At 57.5% G+C, this 12,254-nt stretch overlaps 2 protein-coding genes across 2 annotated transcripts in view; one reads left to right on the top strand and one right to left on the bottom strand.

Annotated features, from left to right (window-relative positions):
- Positions 1-72: 72 nt before the first annotated feature.
- Positions 73-7,670, top strand: LOC117001671 (zinc finger protein 276-like). Its single transcript, XM_033070137.2, has 11 exons — positions 73-217; positions 1,496-1,805; positions 1,917-1,969; positions 2,510-3,010; positions 3,753-3,831; positions 4,887-4,967; positions 5,248-5,358; positions 5,433-5,508; positions 5,844-5,961; positions 6,214-6,313; positions 6,935-7,670. Exons 1-11 carry the CDS (start codon positions 73-75, stop codon positions 7,218-7,220), a joined length of 1,860 nt encoding a protein of 619 aa, XP_032926028.1. The 3' UTR covers positions 7,221-7,670.
- A 45-nt stretch (positions 7,671-7,715) lies between these two features.
- LOC117001670 (Fanconi anemia group A protein-like) overlaps positions 7,716-12,254 on the bottom strand; it is a 31,571-nt gene continuing 27,032 nt past the window's right edge. Inside the window, 10 exon segments of the mRNA XM_033070136.2 lie at positions 7,716-7,844; positions 7,847-7,889; positions 8,241-8,330; positions 8,870-9,011; positions 9,356-9,382; positions 9,384-9,429; positions 9,781-9,886; positions 10,997-11,059; positions 12,045-12,079; positions 12,082-12,185. Coding sequence (XP_032926027.1) covers positions 7,783-7,844; positions 7,847-7,889; positions 8,241-8,330; positions 8,870-9,011; positions 9,356-9,382; positions 9,384-9,429; positions 9,781-9,886; positions 10,997-11,059; positions 12,045-12,079; positions 12,082-12,185 — 718 coding nt within the window. The 3' untranslated portion in view covers positions 7,716-7,782.

Consider the following 12,254-nt stretch of genomic DNA (forward strand, 5'->3'; position numbering starts at 1 on the left):
CCGGGCGCGGCGGGTCCCCCCGGCCGGCGGGGGCGCTGCGGGCGGGCGGAGCCGCCGGGCCCGGCGGGGACGATGAAGCGCGATCGGCGCGGGCGGTTCCTGGCGGCCCCGGGCGGCCCCCGGGCCCCCCCCGCGCCCCGCCGGACCCCCGGCACGGCCGCCCGCGGCACCGAGCCCGCCGAGCCCCCCGCGGCCGCCGCCTGCGCACCGGAGGCAGGTGAGGCCCGAGCGCGGGGACCGGGGCGGGGGGAGCGGGGGCACGGCTGGAGTCGCTTTCCCGGGGCCGGAGCCGCTGCGGGGTCGCTGGTGGGACCGGGCGGCACCGGAACGGGCTGCGAGCACCGGGTACGGGCTGCGAGCACCGGGTACGGGCGAGCCCTCGGTGCGGCGGGGCTCCCTCCGCGCTGCCGGGTCAGAACCCCCGGCCCGGGGCTCGGTCAGAATTTACCCGTTTGTGTGGAGTTTCTTCCCCCCTGAAACACCGAGCATGCCAGTGCTGGTAACGGCGAGGTAAGGAGGAATTGGGCACACGGGGAGGGAGAGCGGGGGAGCCTCCCGTTAACTCGGGGTGCTCGGCCGGTGCCTGCTCCGCTTTGGGGTGAGCGGGACCCTCCCTCCATCCCGGTGTGAGTGTGGTGTGGACATTCCCGCCGTCCTGTTTGGGGTTTGGGGGTGAGCGGGACCCTCCCTCCATCCCGGTGTGAGTGTGGTGTGGACGCCCCCGCCGTGCTGTTTGGGGTTTGGGGGTGAGCGGGACCCTCCCGCCATCCCGGTTTGGGGTGGCTGATACCGAATGTGTTGCAGCTGGGGCGGGAGATAAGCGGGATCTCCAGCGGGTGCTGTGACAGCGGCGCTGCCCGGGACAGCGGGTGGCACCCGGGGCACTCACAACCCCCAACACACTCTCCAAGGATGTGCCACCCTGTCCCACCACTGTCAGCAGCCCCGCGGGGTGTGGTGAGACCCCCATCGCTCCCCCAGCAGGGGAGCCCACTCCCACCGCAGGTTCGGAGCACAGCTGGGTTGGATCAGGGGCTGTGCTCAAGGCTCCCTTCACACTGGTGGGAGGGATGGAGATTATTGCAGAGTGGGGATGCTGCAGGTCAGTGAGCTGGGTGACACTTTGCATCCTGCCCCGCTATTCCGGGTCAGGAGCTGCCTCACCCCAGGGCACTAATGGGGAGCTGAGTGAGCCAGCACTGGGGCAGCCAAGGGTCACAGTGCCAGCTGTAAATACTTGGGAGATAAAAGAACTGCTGAAATCGAAGGATGGCATTGGCAGAGTCCTGGGAACATCACAACACGGGAGGCTCTGCCACTGGGGCCAGAAGGCTGGATTTTGGGTCAGCTGCTGTCAGAAGGGTCTTTTCCTGCTTGGATTTTCCATGCTTTGCTGAAGGCAGCGCTAAGGAGGCAGCTGGGATGGAGGGGAGGGGAACACCTTTGGGTGCATCAATGCCATCCCTCAGCAGCCACATTCACTCCTCCTCAGCAGGAATCAGCAGAGCCCTGAGCACCGGCTACTGCCGCCTGTGCCACGGCAAGTTCTCCTCGCGGAGCCTGCGCAATGCCTTCGGGAAGGTGCCCGTGCTGGGCGAGAACTCGGAGAAGCAGCGGCGGGTGGACCAGGTGTTCTTTGCTGACTTCCAGCGGCTGGTGGGAGTGGCGGTGCGGCAGGACCCCGCGCTGCCACAGTTCGTCTGCAAGAAATGCCATGCCCAGTTCTACAAGTGCCGCAGCGTCCTCCGCACCTTCATCCAGAGGGTGAATGCCTCGCCCACGGGCCACGCCAAGTCCAAAGGAAAGTACGTGGCCTTTCTTCCCTCCCGGGAGCAGCACCGTGCCGGGTTGCTGTGTGTTGCTGTGTGTTCCCTCCATGAGTCCCAAACCCCACTGTGCCGCTCTGGTTTTTGCAGGAGCAGCGGGGTCCAGGCGCAGCCGGGTATGGAAGGAGGTGCCTCCTGCCTGGGTGAGTGCCCACTCTTCTTCTTTTCTTCCACACCACCGGCTGGGGTTGATGGGTGGTGAGAAATGACCAATCTTGGGAGGTTCTGGCATCCTTCAGCACAGCTGGTTATGGTTCTCCTTCCTCACTCTGACTTCCCAGGAGAATCTTCACCTTCCTGAGCTGGGCCAAACCAACAGAGGCTCACCTTGGGGTGGGGAAAGCAGGCAGAGCAGATTTAGGTGTCAGTGCTGTTGGACACTGGGGACAAGTGGAATTAACCCTTTCAGCTGTGAATGATGGAGGGAGGTGGTGGAGCCATTGTCCCTAGAGGGAGAGACTGGATGTGACACTCAGTGCTCTGGTCTGGCTGTCAGGGTGATGTTTGGTCATGGGTTGGACTCAGTGACCTCAGAGGTCATTTCCAGCCTCAGTGGTTCTGGCAGGTGCTGGCACTGCCCTGCAGCCCTCTGTGTGCAGCCCTGGGGAGAGCAGATCCACATCCCTGTCCCCTCCATGTCCCCTCCGTGCCCAGACCTGACTGTGCTGCTCTCCCCTGGCCAGTTGACCTGATCACGTCCAGCCCGCAGTGCCTGCACAGCCTGGTGACGTGGACGCACACCCACGCCGGGAGCTGCGCCTCGGTGCCCGGGCTGCGCAGCGTGCTCTCCTCCGAGTACTGCGGCATCATCCGCGCCGTCTGGGGCTGCGGCGACGGCCACGACTACGTCATGGACACGGACTCGGACTGCAGCTCCGTGCTGCTCGACACCGCCCTGGCCGTCAAGCGCGAGTGGAGCAAGGGCACGGCGCAGCAGCGCCTGACTGACAACGGGGCCGGGGCAGACAATGCCGAGGCTGTTCCTGCTCCCAAAGCCCAGCATGCTCCTGTAAGGACAGCTCCTTGCCAGCAGCCCGCCAGCAAAGGGACCACGGCGGTGCCACTGAACGTGGAGAGCGAGCCGCCACAGGACAGGGAGCCCTCTCCCTCGCAGCTGGACGGCGCGGCCTCCGTCCGGGAACAGGCCCTGCCGCAGCCCCTGTCCCCACTGAGCACTGCCACAGGTAAGGGGTTTGCTTCCTGATCTCCCTCCCAGCCTCAGGGGATGGACAGGGAGCTGGAGAGGTGGCCAGGAAGCGACAGGGCCTCTCCTTGGAGACTGCTGTTCTTCAAGGAGGGGTGCAGATCCTTGTGGGAAGTGCTCAGAGATTGGCCTCTGATCAGGGAGGAGCATCCTGAGCTGTGCAGAAGGGACAGGGGAGCACAGGGTCATACTCCTGGCCCTGTGTGGTGTTCCCCTTCTAAGAGAGGGGAGACCCTGCTGCCAGGCTCTTCCTGGTGATATAGGATGGTCACTGGTTCCTCAGCACCATCTTTACCACCTTTCTTTTGGCCTGACCCTGAAGTTGGGGTTTCCCTGCTGTGCAGCAGCTGCTGCTTGAATCCTAGGAGGCCCTTCTGTCCCTAAAGGGGTTGAGTGGGTCTGGGCTGGGTGCCCCAAACACCACTTCCAGAAGCATGGAATTAACACCCATTTTTAGTTCCAGAAGTGGAACGTGTTTGCTGCTGGACACAAGAATGGCGGCTGGGACTTGCCTGGGGACAAGTCTTCCAGTTACAGCTGTCAGAGAAGGAACCCAAAGCTGCTCCTGGGAGCTGCAGGCTCAGGGTGGAGCACAGGGAGAGCTGTGGGACAGGGGACAGTTGGGTTTAAGCAGTCACTGATTGCCATGGAGCACCTGTTCCCCCAGAGCCTGGGTCTGCTGCTTTTCCTTGTAACGCACCGTGTTCTCCTTCATTCCCTAGGACAGTTGAGTGGGAAGCAGGTTCTGTCTGCAACGTCGGATGAGCGGGTAAAAGACGAGTTCAGTGACCTTTCTGAGGGGTGAGAGAAGAGTGGGTTTAAAATAGCCTAAATGTCTTCTTTGCCAGTGGGAACTCCCCATGCTGGAGAGCTCTTTCTCCACCCGCACCGGGGGCTCGGAGCGGCGCCTCTGCCGCAGCCCTCACGTAGCTCATGGCACTGAGGCTCTGAGCTCTGCTCTGGGGGGTTTGCACACACCTGTGCTCCGTGTTTGTGGGCTGCTTCCAGCAATCCTGGCCCTGTGTTGTCCCCTCTCTTGTGCTGGGGAAGGAGCCGTGCTGGGAGCTGCTGCTCCAACCCCGGGCAGTTCCCCTCTGTGGCTGGGGCTGGCGGGAGAGCAGTGGGAGTGGGAATGCAGGCACGGGGTGGCACGTGGAGAAACCACCCCTCCTGCTCCCAGGGAGAGCCATTCCCTGGGAAACAGGAGCAGGAGGGACCTGGCAGCTCCACAGTCTGTTCTGAGCAAGGGTTTGGCTCAGTCCAACACAGGTGTTTGGAATGGGGCTGTAAACACATGAATCCAGACATTCCGAGTCTAAAGGGCCAAGTGCAGAGTGACTGGTGTCAACTGAGCCTGTCAGCTGGGACATGAAAAGGGCCGCAGCAATTTATTGCCTATTTCCTGTCTTCAGGAATGAATTGCTTCTTGTGTGGCTTAAGGCCTAAAAAGAGGAAAAAGAAAAATCCAAAATCCTCAAAAATACATTTCAGGGACTACAGAATGACCAGAAACCTTCACTAACCTGCACCAGGCAATTGTGTGACATTCTTGCTCCACAAAATTCCTTTTCCCAGTAGAGGAAGCGGCAGCCACATCCCTCACCCATGAATAGATCCTTTCAGTAACAGCCCTTTTTTTGTTCTGCTGACAGTGGTTTGATTATTCTTGCAGAGATTTAGCCCTAAAAGGACCTGATTTGGGTCTCTGCTGCGTTCACCTGCGCTGCTTTGTGGGGAGGAGAACATGTGGAGCTGTGCTGTGCTGTGGGGGAGATGGATGTGCTGGGAATGGGGAACTGCTGGTGCCCAGGGTCAGCCCAAAGTCACGCTGGTAAAGGGCAACTTCTCTCTCTCAGGGACTTCTTGAGTGACGATGAAAGCGAGAAGAGAAACGTGCAATCTTCAGATGACTCCTTCGAGCCTTACCCAGAGAAGAAGTAAGGGGCTCTCAGGGTGGGTGGGGGCTGGTGCCCACCCCCATGGGGCCAATGTGTCCTTCCTTATGGCTCTGTTCCCCAGAGATGCCCCCAAGCTCCCCACTGGGTTAAACTGGCTGGGCCTCACCCCCAGCCTGGCACAGCCACAGCCCAGCTCCTGCACCTGGGGCTGTGTGTGCTCCTGCTCTGCCAGGTCACAGTCACCTGTAACAGCTGGGGACACTTTGGTGCTCTAAAACAAGATCAAGTCTTAAACCACTGTCCTGGTTCTTTCTTGGAGGGTTTCTGGCAAGAAAAGCGACAGTAAAGAAGCAAAGAAGGCGGAAGAGCCCAAAATAAGGAAGAAGCCGGGGCCTAAGCCGGGCTGGAAAAAAAAGATCAAATGTGAACGGTAAGGAGGGTCTGTCAGGGCTGGGCTGGGCTGCAGCCCCACACCCACAGCACCTCACACGTCTCTGCTTGCAGGGAGGAGCTGCCCACCATCTACAAGTGTCCTTACCAGGGCTGCACTGCTGTCTACAGAGGGGCTGATGGCATGAAGGTGAGCACAGACTCTGCTCCTGTCCCACACTGGTGGCTCCCAGCACTCTGGAGCCACTTCATGTGAGCAGAGGATCTCTGCTGGGTTTAATTCCCCATCCCATGCTGCAGGAGGCAGTGAGCCACTAAAAGCAGCCTGCTGGAAGTCCTGGCTTTTTCCAAATGTGCTCTGGCTCTCCCTGTGTCTCCTGCCACTGGCTCACAGCAGCCCTTGCAACAGGCTGCACTGTGTCCAGATAAAGTAGATTGGGGTGCAAATCCTGGTTTTGCACGTGGTGGTCTCGGTGTCTGGGGATCCAGGCTGTTCCTGTCAGAAGCTCTGTCCTTGCTTTGCAGAAACACATCAAAGAGCACCACGAGGAGGTGCGGGAGAGGCCCTGCCCTCACCCTGGCTGCAACAAAGTGTTCATGATCGACCGGTACCTACAGCGGCACGTCAAGCTCATCCACACAGGTGTGTCCAGGCTCATCCACACAGGTGTGTCCCAGCAGCTGGTGGGGCACACACACCCTGGCACCCTGTTTGGAGGTGCTGAGCTCTGGGGGCACAGGGAAAGCACTCCCTGTGTGCCTGTGAACGTGGAACAAGCTGTTGTGCAGGGGACATGAGGCAGGGGAGGGGTTCAGGCTCCTGAGGGAGCTGTGTGTGTGGGGCTCACTGCAGGAGCTGGGCAGGATGTGTGGACTGTCGTGTTTCCCGTGGCAGAGGTACGGAACTATATCTGTGATGAGTGTGGGCAGACCTTCAAGCAACGCAAACACCTCTCGGTCCATCAGATGCGGCACTCGGGAGCAAAGCCCCTGCAGTAAGTGATTCCAGCAGGGATCAGAGGCATCAGTCACTGACCCTGGCACTGTAATTCTGGGATACAAACCCTGCTAGTAGCTGACAGCGTCCTGGCTGGATTGCTTTAAAGAGAATGAATGAGGAGAGGGTCACAGGGCACTGCTATCAGAGAGGCTCATGAGGAGAGTGCTGGGTGTGTTCAGCCTGGAGAAGATTCCAGGGAGACCTTAGAGCTCCTTGCAGTGCCTAAAGGGGCTCCAGGAGAGCTGGACAGGGACTTGGAACAAGGACAAGGGGAAATGGCTTCTCAGTGCTAAAGGGCAGAGTTAAATGGGTATTGAAAAGATATTCTTTGCTGTGAGGATGGTGAGGCCCTGGCACAGGTTGTGGACTCCCCATCCCTGGAAGTATTCAAGGCCAGGTTGGATGGGGCTTGGAGCAACCTGGGATAGTGGAAGGTGTCCCTGCCCTTGGCAGGGGGTGGGATGGGATGTGCTTTAAGGTCCCTTCCCACCCAAACCACTCCAAATTCTGTGATTTCAATGAAATGTCCATTCCAACACCTGCCCCAGCCCCAGCGCTGTCCCAGGCCGAGTGGGGCAGCCCCAGGCTGGTGCTGAGCCCCCTTTGCCCTCGGCAGGTGTGAGATCTGTGGCTTCCAGTGCCGCCAGCGCGCGTCCCTCAAGTACCACATGACCAAACACAAAGCCGAGGCCGAGCTGGAGTTCGCCTGCGACCAGTGCGGGAAGCGCTTCGAGAAGGCTCACAACCTCAACGTGCACATGTCCATGGTGCACCCTCTGACCCAGACTCAGGACAAAGCCAAGCCGCTGGAGCCAGAGCCCATCCTCCTCCTCACTACTTCAGGGACTGCAGAAGGCCAGGCAGTGAAGCCAGAAGTGACTGCAGAGCCTGAGCCCACCTGAGGGCACGGGGATCAGTTCCCAGCCCTGTAGAAGCCGTTTTGGCAGTGGAGATTTTTAATCTACGTTTTAGTCTCCCAAAGAACTCTGTGGAATTAGCTTCAGCTTGCTCAGAAAAGGCTTGTTCTCATGCAGTGATTTCCATGCTCACATCTGATTCAGCAGTGTTGTACTAAGAGTGTCTAATCCCAGGGGAAGGGACCCCTTCGTGTCCCAGCCCCACGCACACGTTGTAGAAACCAAGTTGGCCACAACTGTTCCCTGCCTGCACAGAGGTGCCCCCAGGGGCTCGAGGGGGACAGAGGACAGTGGGACAACTTTAAGGAGACATTTTGTTTTGGAAAACAAGAAAAAAAAAAACAAGAAAAAAAACCCCAACAACATAATTATGAGTCCCAAAGCAAGTCTAAACTGAAAATTTGTAACCTACTTTTTATTGTAACAAGAGCTTCATGGTTATGCTTGTAATAAATTATTTACAAAGTAATTTGAAAAAAAATGGGGCAGGTGAGAAAGGTGGCTCCTTGTGTTAGGTGTAACTGAGGTGTGGGGCTGAGTCCATTCCTCAGAAGAGTTCCAGCCCTTCCTCCAGCTCCATGTCCACAGCAGGCTGTGAGAAGTGCTGAGAGCAGCTCCCAGCTCCGGGTCGAGTTCGTCACAGGTGCTCAGGAGCTGGGGAGAGGGCAGGGAGCCAGTTTAGATCTGCTTGTGCTGCCTCAAAGCCAGTTCCAGCAACACTGGGGCATTTTGGTGCCTTCTCAGCCAAGCACAGGCAGAGGAGGAAACTTCCACTCCTGCCTGTGGCTGTGCCTGACACAGAGCGGGCAGCAATGGCCACACGAGGGCAGGTCTGATGTGCTGGGAGCGGTGGAGGAGCCAGGGCTGAGCACCAGGTGTCCCCCTGCTCCCAGCTGGGCCAGGGACACTCGGGGCATGGCACAGCCGCAGGATCAGTGCCCGAAGGAGCCACAGCAGCACTCCCAGCTCACACACTGGGAGAAAAGGGAGGAGAGCTGCACGTACCAGCTGGATGTTCCCAAAGCTCTGGGCAGGGCAGCGTGGGATGGCTCCCAGCAGGAACTGCCGGGCTGCAGAGATCAGCTCCAAGGGATCCTGCACCACACAGGAGAGACATGGAGGTAAAACATCACCCTCAGCCCAATCCCTGCTTCAGAAGGGAAGCAGGAGCCACAACCCACAGCCCAGGCTGTCACAGCTCAGAGGGCAGGGGATTTTGGGGGTTTGGGAGGCCCCAGGGGATGAGGAACCTGCACAAGCTCCCCTGCTCTGCACAGGAAGGTGGGAACAAGAGGGATCCTGCAAGTTCTGCTGCAGGGGAAGAGCTAAAGAACAGGATCAGTTACAAGAGGTTTCAAGCTGGAGAGGGGTAGATTTAGACTGGATATTAGGAAGAAATTTTTCTCTGTGAGGGGGCAGGCCCTGGCACAGGGTGCCCAGAAAAGCTGTGGCTGCCCCTGGATCCCTGGAAGTGTCCAAGACCAGGCTGGATGGGGCTTGGAGCAACCTGGGATAATGGGAGCTGTCCCTGCCTGTGGCCGGAGGTGGAACTGAATGAAGTTTAAAGTAATTTCCAACCCAAACCATTCTGGGAATCTGTGATAGGAGCAAAAAAGAATCCAGGCTTTGCTTACCTGCCCTGTGGGGTCTCGATCAGACTGTGGCAGGACTTCCCCTTCCACAAAGAGCTGGAGCAGCTGGATGTACATCTGGAGAGCCACGCTGAGGAAGGTGGGATCCCGCTGGAGCAGCTCCCGGTGGAAGCAGGGGGTGAGGCTGGAGGGGGTCACACATGGGCTCTGTCAGCTCTGGGTCCATGGGGGTCACAGGCACAAGGCAAACACAGCTGCTGCTCTGATTTGAGTCCCACTGAGCACAGGGCCACCCCAGGATGCAAAGTTAGCTCCAAAACCTTGTGTTTGGAGCACGAGGCTGAAGGGACACTTCTGGCAAAGTTCTTTTTCTTACTCAAACAGCATTGTGCCCTGATGAGGTGTTCTGTCCTGCACAGCTCAGGAAACTGTGCTCTCCTGCAGGCCAGCAGTGCTGTTACCTCCATGGCAGCTGCTGTGGATGCCAACCATCACCCACATGCCCCTCAGTGCCCAGCCCAGCAGTACCTGTAGAACGCCAGGGGCAGCAGCCGTGTGCCGCTCCGAGGCCGCGCTGCGCAGGACGCGCCACTTCCCAGGGTCTGCAAGGACAGGGAGAAGCACTGAGCACCTGCAGAGGGCCTCACCTCACCTTCCATACTCCTGGAGCACCACAGGGGCTGTGGTTTCCTTCCAGACCACAATAAATGGGTGCTTGTGGGGGGTGACCAGCAAGAGAAGCAAGTTGTCCCCTCAGGCTTTCTCTACGAGCAGAACAACACTGAGCTCAGTCATTCCTGATCATCACTTGGGTCTGCCACACTCTGGGACAGAAGCAGGATGTTCTCAGCTTTCCCACAAGAGTTTTCTGTGCTGCTTCCAAAGGCCCAGCAGCCCTTCTCCAACCCAAGGGATGGGGCACCTCTCCTTCCACCCCTGGGGACAGGACTCACCTCTCTCTGCAGAATGGAAGAGGAGTGGCCAGGATGTGCTCCTCTCTTCCAGGCACTGCAGGATCTCCAGGGACCATTCCAGGGACGTCTGAAAATCCACTCCTTCCTGGGTGTCAGAAAGGAGAGGTCTCATTTCTCTGGGCTGTGGAACCCCCACATGAAGTGCTCTGCTAAAGGACCTCAGGAATTTACCCCAAGTCTTTCCCCTCACCTGGGAGCCTGGATTCCCCCAGGGGAATCAGGCACCAGAGCAAGGTAGTGGCTTCCTTACCAAACCAGGCTGCATTGTGGAATGGTTTGGGTTAGAAGGGACCTTAAAGATCACCCAATTCCACCCCTCTGTCATGGGCAGGACACTTTCCACAAAACCAGGTTGCTCCAAGCCAAATCCAGCCTGGATTAACCAACAGACCACTGCACATCCTGCACCCATCCTACTGGAGCAGCTCCTGTCCCCTCTAACCTTTCTAGGGACATGTCTTGGGATTATTGTGGGGTTTCTTTTTTCATTACTCATTTCACATGCATTAAGCTCCCAGCTCTGTCTGCTCAGGATGTTTCTCTCCTCCCTGGCTCTTCCCCAGACTCTCCCACGGGCAGACTGAGACCAAATGGTTATTTTTGCCTTGAATCTGCTCCCTGATCCCATCTGTGAGGTGACTCCCCAAATGGCTGCACTTCAAAGCTGAGGTGACAGCAAAGGGACAGAAGCAAGCCTTCACAGGCAGCAGGATGCTCAGGGCAGGCAGCTGCTGGAGGCAGCCTGTCATCTTTGCTCCTTCACTAAATAGCATTAAACCATTTGGAAACTAATGCTCCTCCTTCCTGGGCAGCCCTTCTCCTGTGGAGTACCACATTCCAGCCTGAGGAAAAACATCATCTGACAGATGTGAGATGCTACACAAAAGCTGAGAGAGATAAGGCTCCTGCACTACCTGGGAGGTGTAAAGTCTGAACAGGAAACTGAAATAGTAAATCATCCAGGAGGAGAAATAAAAGTAGTGAAAGGGAGATAATGTCAGTGAGAAGAAAACACAGGTTTAATCTGATGGGAACAGAAGGGCTTTCAGCAGGCTTGTCTGGGGTGTTGCTGATCTCTCCTCCTGGCAGAACAAGCTCCCAGCCTTCCCAGGGCTGCTACAAAGAATTTTGGGCAGCAAACCAAGCTGATCAGACACATTCAGTGTCATGAGAATTCCCTTGGGGCTGAGCTCACCTTTGGTGCTATTCTGGCTGAGATGAGATCCAGGAGTGAGAAGAACAGCAGAGCAACAAGGAGCTGCAAGGAGAAGAGGCTGCCTGTTAGTTGTGCCTGGTGGTCACTTGGAACTTGGCCTTCAGTCAGGGAACATAAACATTTCACCAGGTACATCCCACACTGGACCTGGATCAACCACAGAGAGTTTCACCAGTTACCCCCAGTTATCACAGGGCTCCCTCTCCCCCTGGCACTCTCCAGGAATCCTGAGGTGAAAGCTGCAGTTGTGCCAAGTGCACTCAGTGACACCAGGCTCTGACTGGCAGTTCCTGGCTCCAGACCAGTACAAACAGTGGAGGAGTCAAGCCCACAGGAAGAGGAGCTGCAATAAAACCTCCAGAGTAAACACAAGGCCCAGGTTCCACTTCAGCACAGTCACCTGTGAGCCTCTGGCACAGGGCACTCCTCATGCTGAGCTCTGACCTGGCTCTTCCCTGGAAAACCAACAGCCAGAGGTGCCAGGCAGCAGCCCAGGCTCCTCGGCAGAGCCCTCCCCTTGCACTGAGGGGACAGAGCCATTTCCTGGACCAGACTTGAGAAAACCCTCAGGAAATCTGTCTCTGGGAATCCCAGAGCCCTTAGAACGCCTGCACTGCTGTCTCACAAACTTCCTGCGTCTCCTTAACTCTCCAGCCAAGTCACCCCAGCTAAAATCCACAAGGACTGCTGTTGTTGCAGGAGAGGGAATCCTGGCACCAGGGATCAAGCTCTCTGCCTCTGCAGGGCTCTCTCCAGCTCCAGTTTATAAAGCTGAACAGCCCTCCCAGACTTCACAGGAGCCAGAGTCTGAGGTAAAAGTTTAAGCTTGAAACAACTTTGCCTTCAGGATAAGAATTCAGCAACTGGCAATTTACAGCCCTTTTATCAACTATCCACCAGCAAAATTTCCCAATGGGATTACCAGGGATGCAGCACTATCCCAGGACAACTTCTCCAGTTAAAGACCTCCTGTTCCTGGGTTTCAGGTGTAGGGAAGAGCAGACACATAAAATGCACCCAGCCTTGCCTGCTCTGTGTCAGTCCCCAGCCTCTCCAGTGCCCTCTGCCTCGTCCTCGAGGTGACTGCTGCAGGATGGCACCATGGAGGAATGCAGCTGAGAGCCAAGGGGGGTCAGAGACAGGGAAAACTGCTCCTGAACAAAGAAACCTGGAAACAGAACAAACTTGTCATAGGTTTGGACATAAAAAGGGAAAAAAGCACTGCTGTGAATGAGGT

This window comes from Catharus ustulatus, chromosome 11 (genome assembly GCF_009819885.2).
Source record: "Catharus ustulatus isolate bCatUst1 chromosome 11, bCatUst1.pri.v2, whole genome shotgun sequence".
NCBI lineage: Eukaryota > Metazoa > Chordata > Aves > Passeriformes > Turdidae > Catharus > Catharus ustulatus.

What these genes read in the sequence shown, in the direction of transcription:
- LOC117001671 (XM_033070137.2), top strand. Translation starts at nt 73, where the DNA reads ATGAAGCGCGATCGGCGCGGGCGGTTCCTGGCGGCCCCGGGCGGCCCC. An exon ending in CCCACTGAGCACTGCCACAG is followed by an intron (nt 3,011 to 3,752) that starts GTAAGGGGTTTG and finishes TTCATTCCCTAG; the next exon opens with GACAGTTGAGTGGGAAGCAG. An exon ending in GAGGGGCTGATGGCATGAAG is followed by an intron (nt 5,509 to 5,843) that starts GTGAGCACAGAC and finishes CTTGCTTTGCAG; the next exon opens with AAACACATCAAAGAGCACCA.